Here is a 15,058-nt window from a genome sequence, read left to right as displayed (position 1 = left end):
TAAGAAATTCAAGTTAGGGCTGTGCCTCTGGCTCTCCCTTCGCGGTACGTGGCTACTGAGATGCCGCGGTGGTGGTGGGCGCTTGGCGGCTTATGTCCTTCCTGCGCAGCTCCACTCGGAGGGGGGATGGCAGTGGGGGAGGAGCCTCTTGACACCAGGACGACTCTGGCGTCTCCGCTCAGTCCCGCTGCTCGCCCTTCTCATGTGGGTGGGAGAGGTGAGGTTGGCTAGTCCTCCTCACCACCCCCGTACATGTCTGCCAGCTTCTTGAACCGGGGCCCCCAGTCATTCAAATAGTCGTAGTCTTGGTCCCCGGAGCTGGAGGAGTTCAGGGAGCTGACGGAGCCTGCGGTAGAACCGCTGCCTTCATAGTCGAAGACAAGCAGAGAGTCATAGGGGGGTGCCGTGGGGTCATTGTCAGCAGCTCGGAGTCCCTGGGGATCACAGAGACGGGGTTAGGGTGGAGTGTGTACAGTCAGCCCAATGATTGACAGACAGAAGAGATCCACACAAGCAGGCGGAAGGAGGGCAGGATCTTGCATACAGTAGGTACTCAATAATTGCTGCATGTGTTTGTTTGTCTGCAGGGTGTTTCCAAGGACCAAACAAGGAAGTGTGTTTGTAAGAGCAGACACAAGGGCTAGAGAGATGGCTCAGGGGGTAAGAGCACTTATTGCTCTCACAGCACCACATGGCAGCTCACAACCATCTCTAACTCCAGTTCTAGGGGACTCACCTCATCTTCTGACCTCTGGGAGCACTCTACACACTCAGTGCACAGACATATATGCAGGCAAAGCACTCACACACATAAAATAAAATATGTAAATCTAAAAAAAAGACATGGAGTGTAGGGCAGGAAGCTCAAAGCCACCGGCAGCTACATCAGGAATGAGGCTGGGTACCGGGCTGGGCCAGGTGTAGTGTGCTGCCCACCAAGGGTTAGGGTTGGAACAGGGTTAGGTGTAGGGTTAAGCTCAGGACTAGGGCTAAGACTACGTTTAGGGTTAGGACTATTGTTAGGGTTAAAGTCGGGTTTGCATTAGGGTTAGGGTTCAGGTTAGAATTAATGTCGGGGCTCAGAGTGAGGCTTAGGTTGATGCTAAGGATAGACTAATAAAGTTAGGTTTAGGATTAGAGTCACAGCTATTCTATGGTTAGTATGAGTTTAGCTATGGTTTGGCCTGGTGCTAGGGCTAGAGTTGGGGTTAGGATTAGGAGTAGGTTTAATTCAAAGCCTAGGTTGAGGTTATGGTTACTGTTAGGGTTAGGTTAGGGTATGGTTAGGTTTAGGGTTACAGTTAGGGCTAGGTTAGGGGATGATTAGGGTATAGTTAGGGTTAGAGGTACAGTTAGGGTTAGGTTAGGATTAGGATTACAGTTAATGCTTGGTTATGGTTAGGGTTAGGTTTAGTGTTAGGCTTAGGGCTAGTGTTAGTGTTATAGTTAGGGGTAGGTTATAGTATGGTTTTAGGTATGGTTAGGGATATATTAGGGTATGGTTATATTTATGGTTAGGGTTTCATATTGTGGTGACCCCCAATCATAATATTATTTTGTTTTTTTTTGTAACTGTACATTCCTACTGTTATGAATTGTAATATAAATACTTTGGTTTTTGATGGTTTTAGGCAACATCTGTAAAAAGCTGTTTGACTCCAAAATGGTTTTTGACCCACAGATTGAGAACCACTGTGTCTGTGTTTGCTTTTTGGTGGGTTTAGAATTAGTTTTTATCTTAGGTTTATAGTTGTGTTTTGTGTTTATGTCTAAACTAGAGTTAGGGCTAGCATAAGGGTTACAATTGTGTCTAGGTTTTAGGTAGGGTTATGTTAGAGTCAGTGTTTTATTAGGCTATATTTAAGGTTAGTTTTGTTTTTAGGGTTATAGACACGATTATATTATAGCTAGTAGTAGGACTGTGGTTATGGTTATACCATAACTAGGATTAGGAATAGTCTGGGTTTCGACAGGGACTATATTTAGGGCTAAGCTTCTGTTGGGTTGGGTTAGGGTTGGGTCTAAGGGTATGCTAGGGTTATGGCTAGCATTATGATTTGTGCTAGGGGCACTATTAGGCTTTGAGATGTGGCTAGGGTTATGGTTATGGTTAGGGCTTGTTAGTGTCAGGGATAGGGCAATGTTAGGTTAGAGTTGAGGATATGGGTCAGGTAGGACAAGGGACAGGACTGTATGTTCTGTTTCTTCCTTGCTATTTTTTTTAAATGGTCTCATTGAGCCCAGGCCTTGATCTCACTGTGTGGTTCACATGACTGAATCACCATGTTCAATTCTCTGCAGAGTGGGGGTTCAAACCTAGCCCCTCGTGCTCAGAGGCCTGTATTCTACCCCCTGAGCCTGGTCCTCAGCCTTCACACTCTTCATTCTTTTTCTTTTCATGATATTTTCCTTTGTTTTTTTATTATTCATTTTTTATTTTTCCCCATCCTTTCCTTCTCCAGTTGGGAATTTCATTCTTTTGTACTCATTCCTTCTTATTCTCCATCATGTACTGAATGCTTTGTATGTTCTCCTGAGTGCTGCTTTGGCCCACCTCTGCCCTGGGAAGGGAATGATATTCTCATCATCTGTGCCTTTACTCTCTGTCTGTAATTTCTTCTGAGTGACGTAAAAATGGGCTGTGGACTGTAGGTTGGGGGTTGGTGGGGTGTGCTTTGCAGACCTTAAACACTTTGTTGCTCATGATTTTGTCTGAGCATCAGTGGCTGTGGTAGTTTGAATGTAGTTGGCACCCATATATCTCACAGGGAGTGGCACTATTAGGAGACGTGGCTTTGTTGGGGCAGTAATGGCCTTGTTAGAGGAACTGTGTCACTGTGGGGGCAGGCTTTGAGGTTTCCTATGCTCAGGATACCGCCCAATGTGTCTCAGTTGACTTCCTGTTGCCTGCATGATGTAGGACTTCAGCTACCACTCTGGTATCATGTCTACCTTCATGCCACCATCCTCCCTGCCGTGATGATAATGAACTGAATCTCTGAAACTGTAAGTGAGCCAACTCAATTAAATGTTTTCTTTATAAGAGTTGTTGTAGTCATGGTGTCTCCTCACAGCAATAAAATCCCTAAGACAGTGGCTTTCAGGTCACTTTGGAACCTGGTGAATGTTCTGAGAAAACTTCTGGATGTTTGCTGACTCACAACCTGGGTTATCATGTAAGAGAACCTGCCACTGGCTGAGGTTATGTGTTACTGACCCCATTTCAAATACCAGTCTTGAGGACCTGGTGGTGAAGCCACCCCCCCCCCCCGACCAATCATGCTGGTGGGTAGGTAGGGTCCCAGATGGGACCCCAAGGAAGCCACTTTCGCTGTTTCTGTTTGCTTCTGCAGAAGAAGGTGGACAGAGGTGTCAGCCAGGCACATGTTTGGTTGAGCAATGACATTTCCTAACAAAAAAGTAATTTGTTTTTCCAGAACTATAGTGACTGGTGTTTCTAGAATCTTCACTCCCAGTGTTACTGCTCCTGAGGATGGCTGGCCTTGAGAGGTCACCTGACATTTTAAAACTCACTGTTCCCTGGTTACTCCTAGCAATGGCTAACCATGGGCCCTCAAAGGGAGCTTCTCATTCTCTTCTCCTCACCCTCCTTTCTGCCCTACAGCTACTCCAGCCTGTAGGCAGGTGGCGAGCTTTCTCCCTCTGCAGACCCCTGCCCCCACCTGCCAAATAAAAACTATGCTGCCATCTGTCCTTTGTTTCCTGTTTGAAGACTTTTGAAGAGACAGGGAGTTGTGTGCCACGCAGCCTCAGCCTTTCCTGGCTTGACCGTAAGAGACCAAGCTTCTGTGGGTGTGGAGGTTTTGTCGTTGGGTCTTTAATACAGCCAAACGCTGAAGGCCCAGACACAGCTCTGTAGGTGCTTGGGTTACCACCTTTGTGCTGTGATGGGGACAGGGTCAGAGGTGGCTGAGTAGAGACATGCAGGTCAGTTTGCTTGGGTACCAGGGTTCCAGTGTGGGCAGGAAGGCCATTCCCAGCTGCACTGGCTTAGCATGTCCAAGAGCTGTACTGATGCCTGTGCCACTTCTCCTGAGACCAGGTCTTCCTCCTGTCACCCTATGGCAGGCACAGGGGCCCAAATGGCTCCAGTTCCCACTGAGCATCGGGTGAGGGCTAAGCTCCAAAGTGGAGAACATTAGACCTCCTCAGAGGTCCCGAGTCAGCAGCTAACGTGCTCAAGGCCACACAACAGGCCTGGCCTCTAGACCCAGTCTGACCACCTCAGACCCTGTAGAGCTTTGTGTGTATGTGTGATAGGATTTTACTTTTAAAGGAGACTCCTTGCTCGGGTCCTCCCAAGGTTCATACCTCATTGATGAAGTCTCCAATGTCGCCTGGGTGGGGCACCACAGGCCTGACTGGGTACTGGGGCTCAGCACCTACTGGCCGTTCATCCACCCGCCTCACACCAGGGGCCTTGCTCAGCACGTGCTCCATGGCTTCCGGCTGCTGTAGCTGGCTGAGGTCATAGTCCTGGGGATGGAGGCCAAGTGAGTCAGGGGAACTGGAGTGTGGGGGCAATAGGAGGGGCAACAGGAAAGCCTGATCACACCCTCGCTCAGTTCTGTCACCGCCTGGAGGGTGCCACTGTACCAGTCTCCAAGCGCACTTAACTGTCCCATTCCATCCCCATGGCCTGCCCTTTCCACACTGTCCACCTCTTCTCTGTTTGCCCGAGTCCTGTCTGACCTCAGGTAGCCGTGGAGTCTATGCCTGCCAGCTGCTTTGCCGAGGCCTGGAGCTCCCTCCTGGAGTGACCTTCCTGCCTGCAGATCAGCAGCCTTGGACTGCCACCTTGCACTCTCGGTGCTGATAGGAAAGGGCTGGGTCCTCCTTGGCTGTACCAGATAGCTCTGTGTAGTCCACCCACCCTGATCAGAGAGCCCCCCACTGGAGTGTCCAGGAGATGGGTGTTGGTGTCCCCGGAAGACTCTGGTCTGTTTCCTCCAGGGCACGGGACAGCGGTGGGTGGGGGCTGGAGAGGGAAGAGCATGGGAGGGGGACAGGTCTGCTGGAAGGATGCAGATGGAGCCTGCACAGTCAGCCCAGGTCTGAGCACACACAGGGGAGAGACTGCAGCCTATGCCTGGGTCTGTGCCTCTGGAAAGGAGTACACAATACCTTTCCATAAGAAATAGGACATGCAAGGCTGAAGGCCCAGAATGAGCCCTGCTAGCCCGTGGGGTGTAGTAGGCAGGCTGAGACCTGGGCTCACCTGGTCCTCCTCGCCACCGCCTTCCTCATCGTACTTTAGGATGTTGTCACGCACGTCGTCCTCAGGGTCGATGAGCAGCTGCTTCGTGTGTCGCTCCTTTTCCCTCCGCTTCATCCACACAACGAACAACAGGACCATGACTATGAGAGGAGGGGCCACATTGTGAGCAGTGTGTGCATACATGGGCATATCTGTGCAGATATGTGCACAGGTGTGAATCTGTGTGCATGCATGGCCTTTTGTGTATATAAGTGTGTGCATGCCCAGGCAGATCATGAACATGTAATGGTTGGATGCATGTATATTCTGTGTTCATCTACATAGGCAGGTAGACATATGCACAGCTATGCCCTGTCCTCACACCCCACAGTGGGGTTACAGGTATGTGCACAGCTATGCCCTGTCCTCACACCCCACAGTGGGGTTACAGGTATGTGCACAGCTATGCCCTGTCTTCACACCCCACAGTGGGGTTACAGGTATGTGCACAGCTATGCCCTATACTCACACCCCACAGTGGGGTTACAGGTATATACACAGCTATGCCCTGTCCTCACACCCCACAGTAGGGTTACAGGTATAAGAAAGATTGCAGCTAGCTTGGAGGCCAGAACCCTGCAAGTGACAGTATTTCTTTCAAACATAGGACAAGGTGGCGGCCAGGGGACCTCTTGATGTGGCCCAGGTTGTAGACGGAACTGGAGAGAGAGTGGGGGAGCTCCCACCTGTGAGCAGCTAAGCAGAAACAGAAACCTTGAGCCACTCTCCACCAGATCAAGTGTCCAGAGAGTCAGCTGTGCAGCTGGTGTCTCAGATACGTTACCTGAGGAGACATGTGGAAGGAGTTTGTGGGAGAAGGGATGTGCGCCCTGCATGCCTCGTTCTCTGATAGGGCCACAGGGGTATCTGTACTTGGATCCCTGGCTGGGTACACTCAGCAGGCTGGAGAGGGACCCAGGCTCCCTCTCTGGCTGGTAGGTCCACTCACTTCCACATGGGTACTGCCTACTGTTGTATTCTCTATTCCTGTCCCTTGTGTCCCTTGAGGAGAATGTAGGCTCCACCCCCGCTCCAGAGTCACCTCCCCCATAGTGCAGATGTTTCTGATCCCACATAAAGATGACACCACCCTGACTGTCTGGTCAAAGGCCTTGGAATCAGATGTGGTTAGAGGGAACCCTGGGTCTGGAATAGAAGAGAGATGGAATGGTCTTGGATGTGGCTCATTCTGGTCCAAGTGGGGACTGATGCCTGATTTTTAGTCCTTTCTTGTACATGGTGGAGACCCTTTAGCTCAGTGTCATTAGGAGAGGGGCTGTTGACCCTCTGCCATGACTGCTATTGTGGTTTCTGGGCTACTGTGGACCAGGGCAACCGTCCAGGTGAGAGGGTGGTGCATAGGATCATTTCTAAGCATTCTTCTTATTTCTCATAGCCCTTAATCCTGTTCAGGGAGCCACATGGCTCTGGGAAATGCAAGAAGCAACTGGAGCATGTGACACCACCAGAGCCAATGAGCACACTCCATTTCCAGCTAGAGATTGGTTCTAAGATACACGTATAATCTGAGTCTCCATTAAGAGACTTGAGGGCTTGGGTGGGATGTTGACAGACAGGGACTATCATGTCCTCAGTGTCCACTTGAGAGTGGCCTGCAGATATCGGAGGCCCAGGAGGGGGCCATCCTGGAGGGTTAGGGTCAGGGTTAGGGTTAGGGGTTAGGGTTAGGGTCAGGGGCCTTTGGGTGGCCGAGTCTGATAATGACCAGACTTGGACAGCTGTGTCGGGTTGGCCCTCCATCAGAGTGATCGATAAAGTGGAGATACTACTTTCTTATCCTGTATGGACGAGTTTGGTTGGACTTCAGGGAGTGCCCAGGAGATAGGAATCTGTTGAGTAAGTGGCTGTGGCGCAGTTCGGATCTCATTCGGGCCTGGCTGTCTGTGGGACCCGGAGCGTCTGCACCCATGAAGCCCATACTCACTCAGCAGGATCACGATGCAGATGAGGATAGCCACAATGGCGCCTGTGCCCAGGCCGGCTGCAGCCACTGCGCCGACGGTGGTGCAGTCACCATTCTCGTCGCATGGGCACACCTTGACTTTTATGATGGACGTGTTGAACAGGGGAGGGTTGCCAGAGTCCGTGACGATGATGGGGACGTCGTACACGCCGGCCTCCAGGTACAGAATGCGCAAACTGAGCTGGGCATAGTCACCTGGAGTGACGAGCAGTGACAACGAGTCATTGGTCAGCTCTCCTTCCCCAGGAAGACTTCCATAGGTAGCCGCTGAGTCTGATAGCATGAAACTCTCTCTCTCACACACACATGTGCATGCACATACATCATGCACACACGTACATATATGCACACACTGCACACACATACTCAGAAGTACACATGTGTGTGCACACACATCATGCACACATATGTACACATATGCATGTACACACACACACACACACACACACACACACACACACACACACACCCACCACCATGCCATTTAAGTTAAAGACTTAATGGGGGAAATGGTTCCATTGGTGAAGTTCTTGCCACACAAGCATGAGGATCTGAGTTTTAGCCCCCAGACTCATGTAAAAAGCCTGGCACGGAGTGCATACTTAAGAGTCCTGGAGCTGGGGAGTCAGAAGCAGGTAGATCTTTGGAGCTTGCTGGGCAGCCAGAGGAGCTCTGTCTGAACAAGCAAGGTGGACAGCTCTCAAGTAACAATTGTGGAGCCTGCCTATGACCTCCTGTGTACATGCACACACATGTATCTGCACATATGTGTACCTGCACACATACACTGACACACAAAGCTAAATCATCAACCATATCAAAATAAGAGAGTCAACCTGTAGGATGAAGAGATGATTTCCTGAATGTATAGAGTTTTATGAAATCAATTAGGGAAAAAACTCTCTCAAAGAAAAAAGGCAAAGGAACCCAAACCTTTACACGTGTGAAAGTTCTCCACCAGGAGCTCAGAGACAAGAGAAAGGAATGGCTTTGCTTCCTGGGGCAGCACCCTCTCATGTTGGCAAGGGCGTGAGACGGTGGTAGTTTTGCTGGTGGGTGCATACATGGGCATTGCTCCTCTAGGAAGCTGTAATGGTCCTAGGGCTGGCCACACCTGAGAATGAGGTCACCCCGTCGTAGGAGTAACAGGAAGGAGTACCTCCTAAGGGGATGCAGCCTTCAGGGGCCAGTCCACCCACACTGGCTGCCAGCATGGTCCAAGCTAGGCTCTTTCTAGAACAGCAAGGCGCTAGGAGCAAATGAATGGCTTCCTGGTGGGGACAGAAGTAAACAGGGCCATATCCCCAGCCTGTGTGTGACTGTCTGGGGGGGTGAGACTGTCTCCCATCTGTGTGGCTCACTGTTCCTTGGTGATGAGTCCTGGGCCACATCCTAGATCCTGGTTCTGCCTGGCCAGGGCTCTGCTGGGAGGGCTCACCGTTTAGGCGGGTGATGGTCCAATTCTTCCTCACTGTAGTGGGGATGAAGGGCAACTCAAAGACGTAGGGGCCGATGTTGGGGTCCATGTCGGCATCGGCCGCAGTGATGTTGATGGCGTTGAGGCCTGGCCTCTCGCAGATCTGTGCCTCCTTGGGCAGCAGCTGTGGTGCGTTGTCATTGATGTCAATGAGGTATATCTGCAGGGTCCCAGTGCCACTGGCTGGGGGGATCCCTGCAGGACAGACAGGGGTGAGCACACAGGGCCCCACATAGGACAGACAGACACACAGCTACATGTGCCATCTTGTAATCTGCTGTAGGAGAGGACCAGGTGCTCTTCCCTCAACAAGGGCTGTCTGTATGGCCAATTTCAATTTTTTTTGAGACTTATTTTTGTTTTGTTTTATGTGTTCATCTTGCCTGCATGTATGTCTCTGCACCACGTTTGTGCAGTGTTCATAGAGGCCAGAAGAGGGTGTTGGATCCCCTGGAACTAGAGTTAGAGACAGCTGTGAGTTTCCATGTGGGTGCTGGGAATTGAACCTGGGTCCTCAGAAACAGCAGTCAGTCACTCTTAACCATTGAGCCATCTCTCCAATGCCTATCCAGCCAACTCTGGACCATAAGGACCGCGGGGCCTGGGGGCAGCCAGTCAGGTTAGGTTAGAGTTTCTCTGGCGGTCACTTGCTATGGGACCAGCTTTGGGGCCACAGGAGTGCTCGCTCTTGAAGTTTCAGCTGCTCCGTTCCCCCAAGAACCCACCAGTACAGTCCTGCCTTGGGCCTTTGCCCATGTTCCTTCTAACAGCAGAAGGCTCCTCTCCTCCTTCCCACCACCTTTACGTCCTCCCAGCTTTTCTCACCACTAAAATGTCCATGTCAGCTTGTTTCTCCTCAGTCTCTGTGGGGCAGAAACTGTTGTGTTGCTGCCCCCACTGTTCACTTTAAGAGAAGAGCCAGAACCCTATGTGTTACCTCAGATTATCACTGTCCACCGGGAGGTTACATCTCCAGCTAGATGTGATCTTGCGCCTAAGTTCTGGTCTTCATAGACTCTGAGCAGAGGCCTTGTGTGGTGCTTCCTCGAAGTCCCCAGGAGAACTCGGGTGTGCACTGCACTCTTCCTGCTTCTCCTTCTGTTTGCCAGACTATGGTGGTGATGCCTGGGGCATCCATTCTGGACCATGCCATGGCATAGCACGGTCATGGTGTGAGTGGAGTGGGCCTGGGTGTCAAATCTCACCCTGGCTACCACGTTTAGATTTCTCCATCTAAGCTGCTAACGTGGCTTTGAACACACTCTGTAACCCAGGCTGGCATTGAGACTGTGATCCTCCTGCCTCAGTCTCTTCAGTAACAGGGATAACAGGTATGCATCACCAGGCCTGGATACATGTCTCCTCTCCCCTCCCCTTCGGAGTACTGGGAGTGAACTCAGAGCCTCACACATGCTAGGCAAGTGGTGTATCACTGAGCCATATACCTCCAGCTCCAACACCCCTTAATGTGAGAGAAAGTTCCTTTCAGTCTTGTTGAGTTATGGCTGTCTCAGCGGAAACAGGCTGTGCCAGGCAGGGGCTTGGTTTCTTCTAATCTCTGGTAGACACCTGGCCCTCCGTGAGTTCTCCCGGGTGATGCATGAGAGTGCTCAGCTAGATTTCAGGGTGCTTTGGGTCTTGAAACAGGCCTCTTGGCCATAGGCTCCTGTATTTGGTCCATAGCCCTCAGAACCTCAAGAGAACCCGTTTGCTTTCTTTGTATCAAAAGTTAGTCACTGGGCAAAGAAACTGCCCTTGCCTTAACTGCTGACAGAATGCTGTCCAAAGTGGACAACCAGGACGCACAGGAAAGTATCTGCCAAACTTTGCCAAGACAAGGTAAGACAGTCCTTCAAAATTCACTGCTTCACAGAAAAGTCTATCAGATTTTCTAGGCCTGTAGGCCAAAGATGGATGCCTCAACACTGCAGAGGAACCTTGGGTTTCTGACTAGACAGCCAGCTGTTTCTGTCACTTCTCTTAGTGGAAGTTGCTTACTCTATACTTCTTGTTTACTCAGGTAATGTTATATCCTTATTGGGTCTTTGCTGAGGTTGAAGACTAGATAGTTATAGTTACAGTTTTCCTTAGTCTTTTCTCTTTTCTTTCTTTTCTTTTCTTTCTTTCTTTCTTTTTTTTTCTTTTTTTTTTTTTTTGAGATAGGGTTTCTCTGTGTAGCTTTGTGCCTTTCCTGGAACTCGCTTTGTAGACCAAGCTGGCCCTGAACTCACAGAGATCTGCCTGCCTCTGCCTCCCAAGTGCTGGGATTAAAGGCGGACACCACTACCGCCTGGCTTTTCCTTAGTCTTGATAGAAAGTAAATTAGGTACAAAACTTCAGACTCATCAAGATAAGATAGACAATAGAATATTTTCTCTGAATATTCTGAATACAAATGGACTGGACATTGTGAATGTACTTCTTACTTGATAATTGTTCTTATTGTATATAGTTTTACTATGTTAGAGTTAAAACCTTTCCTTTTTATTAGACAAAAGGGGGGGCGAGTGGCGGTGGTGCACGCCTTTAATCCCAGCACTCCGGAGGCAGAGCCAAGTGGATCTCTGTGAGTTTGAGGCCAGCCTGGTCTACAGAGTGAGATCCAGGACAGGCACCAAAACTACATGGAGAAACCCTGTCTCAAAAAAACAAAAAAAGAAAAAAAAAAAAAAGGAAAAAAAGGGGGGGGGGAGAGGAATGTTGTGGAATAAACTTTTTGTACACTATGAAGATGTGCCACTTTGATTAGTTTAATAAAAAGCTAAATGCCCAATAGTTAGGCAGGATTTCTGGGTAGAGAGGATGCTGGGAAGAAAAAGGCAGAGAAGCCAAGAGAGGCAGAGCAAGCAGGATGGACTGTACAGAGATGAGGTAATAAAGCCATGAGGCAGAAAGTAAATTAATGGAAATAGGTTAATTTAAGTTATAAGAGCTAGTTAGAAACAAGCCTAAGCTAAGGCCAAGCTTTCATAATTAATATAGGTCTCCATGTTGTTTTTTGTGAGCTGGTGGCCCAAAGAAAAATCCATTTACAAGAACCTGCACTGACTTCTTCAGCATGACCCATCATCCTTCCTGCTCCATTCCTCATGCTCTTTCTCTGTGCTGCCTGCCTAGCACCTTCTCAGCGCCTGCCCAGCACCTGCCCAGCACCTGCCCAACACCTGCTCAGCGCCTGCCCAGCACCTGCCCAGCACCTGCCCAACACCTGCCCAGCACCTGCCCAACACCTGCCCAGCACCTGCCCAACACCTGCCCAGCACCTGCCCAACACCTGCCCAGCACCTGCCCAGCACCTGCCCAGCACCTGATCAACACCTGCCCAGCACCTGCCCAACACCTGCCCAGCACCTTCTCAGCACCTGCCCAGCACCTGATCAACACCTGCCCAGCACCTGCCCAGCACGTGCTCAGTACCTGCCCAGCACCTGCCCAGCACGTGCCCAGCACGTGCCCAGCACCTGCCCAACACCTGCCCAGCACCTGCCCAACACCTGCCCAGCACCTGCCCAACACCTGCCCAGCACCTGCCCAGCACCTGATCAACACCTGCCCAGCACCTGCCCAACACCTGCCCAGCACCTTCTCAGCACCTGCCCAGCACCTGCCCAGCACCTGATCAACACCTGCCCAGCACCTGATCAACACCTGCCCAGCACCTGCCCAACACCTGTCCGGCACCTGCCCGGCACCTGCCTGGCACCTGCCCGGCACCTGCCCGGCACCTGCCCGGCACCTTCTCAGCACCTGCCCGGCACCTGACCAACACCTGCCCAACACCTGCCCGGCACCTGCCCGGCACCTGCCCAACACCTGCCCAGCCCCTGATCAACACCTGCCCAACACCTGCCCAACACCTGCCCAGCACCTTCTCAGCACCTGCCCAGCACGTGCCCAGCACCTGCCCAACACCTGCCCAGCACCTGCCCAGCACCTTCTCAGCACCTGCCCAGCACCTGCCCAACACCTGATCAACACCTGCCCGGCACCTGCCCAGCACCTGCCCAACACCTGCCCGGCACCTGCCCGGCACCTGCCCAACACCTGCCCAGCCCCTGATCAACACCTGCCCAACACCTGCCCAACACCTGCCCAGCACCTTCTCAGCACCTGCCCAGCACGTGCCCAGCACCTGCCCAATACCTGCCCAGCACCTGCCCAGCACCTTCTCAGCACCTGCCCAGCACCTGCCCAACACCTGATCAACACCTGCCCGGCACCTGCCCAGCACCTGCCCGGCACCTGCCCAACACCTGCCCGGCACCTGCCCAACACCTGCCCGGCACCTTCTCAGCACCTGCCCGGCACCTGATCAACACCTGCCCGGCACCTGCCCAGCACGTGCCCGGCACCTGCCCAGCACCTGCCCGGCACCTGCCCAGCACCTGCCCAACACCTGCCCAGCACCTGATCAACACCTGCCCAGCACCTGCCCAACACCTGCCCAGCACCTTCTCAGCACCTGCCCAGCACGTGCCCAACACCTGCCCAGCACCTTCTCAGCACGTGCTCAGTACCTGATCAACACCTGCCCAGCACCTTCTCAGCACCTGCCCAGCACCTGATCAACACCTGCCCAGCACCTGCCCAACACCTGCCCAGCACCTGCCCAGCACCTGCCCAGCACCTGCCCAACACCTGCCCGGCACCTGCCCGGCGCCTGCCCAGCACCTGCCCGGCACCTGCCCAGTGCCCTCCCTTGCTCTCAGAGCTGCCAGGCCTGCTCTGACTCAGAGTCACAGGGCTAAGGTGGACATAGGCCTTCCTGCCTTTCCTGGCTAGGGTGTCAGCTAACAGTGTTGGAGAATGGCAGATCTGTTGTCATCACTCAGAGGTAGGGAAGTTGAGAAGCTAGGGCAGCCATCTGCCACTACATCTCCTGGTTCCTGACTACCCTGGAGTCATGGGTGAATGAAGGACAGTGGGAACACTGTGTGGGAACATGGTCAAATGAGTTAGCAGGTTCTTAGGTGGAGAAGCTGAAGTTTGGGTGATGGGAGGGGGCAGGATGGGGGCAATGTCGGGTGACAAAGTCGCCAATTCATGGCTGCCTGCACAGACTTCCCTCTGGGTGCCACTGGCCCCCCTCACCAGTACCCCCTCCCCCTGCCCACAACCCCAGGACATGGGACGCTGCTATGACAGTGCCTCCCTGGAGTGGGACACACCATTGTCGGCAGCCAGGAAGGTGGCCTCATATACATTGTTCTTGGTGTAGAGCGACTCTCGGTCCAGGACTGCAGCTGTGGTGATCTGCCCGTTGGATGTATTGATGTGCAGCCAGTTGGCAGGATCAGACAGCTTCGAGTACCTGTGGACAGGAAGCCAGAGGCGAGGTGAGGGCCCCTGGGCCCTTCACCCAGCCAGCCCTGTGTGTATCTTAGGGCCACCGCATCAGCATCCTGGATCACAGCACAGTGGCATTGCTGACCCCTCAGGGTGCCTGCAGGTTTCCTGTCCCTCTGTGCCCCTCCCACAGAGGGACAGGCCACAACAGGGGCTCCTGTCCTTGTGGTGGGTGGCTTTAGATTCTAGTGGACTCCAGGAGACTGTGGCTCTCATCATCTACATTTTACAGGTCGGTGTTCTGAGGTAGAGAGAAGGTAAGTGGCTTACTCAAGCCACATCCACTGTCAGTGAAGCCACGACTTGCCCTGGCTCCACAGTCTGACATCTTCCTCATTAGCCTGGACACGATGACAGTGCTTACACGTGCCCAAGGCTGTCCTGTTAAGTGACTCCCTGGGGTAGGTTGCTTCTAGACTGAGCCAGTGCCTCAGGTCTGGACATGGTCCCCCTTATTCTTCCTCTCTGTACTGGGAGTCCTGGTTTTCAAGTTTCTTTGGGTACCATGGGACTCTTTTGTGAGGCACAGACAACTGGGTCCCACTTTGAGGGTCAGACAAGGTCAGGCCACACTGAAGACTCACCTCACGGCTTGCTGCATGAACCTGTCAGGGTCCACTGCGGAAAACGTGGTGAGTGCAGTGCCGGTAGGTACACCCTCCTCCAGGCGGATCAGCTTGTGGTTGGAGGGGAAGTAGGGGGCCTCGTTGACATCAGTGACAGAGATGGTCACCCCTGCTGTGGACTGGAAGGACATCTGGATCCCGCTGGCCAGGGGCGCCTGGTTGGACACCATTACGGTCAGCATGAAGGCGCGGTTCAGCTCATAGTCCACTGCCTGGAAGAAGGGACAGGTGAGTGGGGCTTCCTAGAGTGAGTGCGGGGCTGGCCATCCACATTTCCCAGTCTCGTTGACTCTTCCTGCCTTCCTTTGTGTGGTCTCCACTGTCCCTCTACATCAGACTCTTGTTTC

The 15,058-nt window shown here is 52.4% G+C and overlaps 1 protein-coding gene across 2 annotated transcripts in view; it reads right to left on the bottom strand.

The window, feature by feature from the left end:
• Positions 1–227: 227 nt before the first annotated feature.
• Cdh4 (cadherin 4) overlaps positions 228–15,058 on the bottom strand; it is a 503,129-nt gene continuing 488,298 nt past the window's right edge. For both annotated transcript variants that reach the window (XM_059262058.1, XM_059262057.1), the window contains 7 exons: positions 14,670–14,923; positions 13,908–14,050; positions 8,701–8,934; positions 7,224–7,457; positions 5,240–5,379; positions 4,333–4,497; positions 228–434 (listed from right to left, as the gene is read on the bottom strand). In XM_059262058.1, coding sequence (XP_059118041.1) covers positions 228–434; positions 4,333–4,497; positions 5,240–5,379; positions 7,224–7,457; positions 8,701–8,934; positions 13,908–14,050; positions 14,670–14,923 — 1,377 coding nt within the window. The remainder of the gene's footprint in view (positions 435–4,332; positions 4,498–5,239; positions 5,380–7,223; positions 7,458–8,700; positions 8,935–13,907; positions 14,051–14,669; positions 14,924–15,058) is intronic.

This window comes from Peromyscus eremicus, chromosome 4 (assembly GCF_949786415.1).
Source record: "Peromyscus eremicus chromosome 4, PerEre_H2_v1, whole genome shotgun sequence".
Taxonomy (NCBI): Eukaryota; Metazoa; Chordata; class Mammalia; order Rodentia; family Cricetidae; genus Peromyscus; species Peromyscus eremicus.
This window is presented reverse-complemented; position numbering and strand designations above follow the sequence as displayed.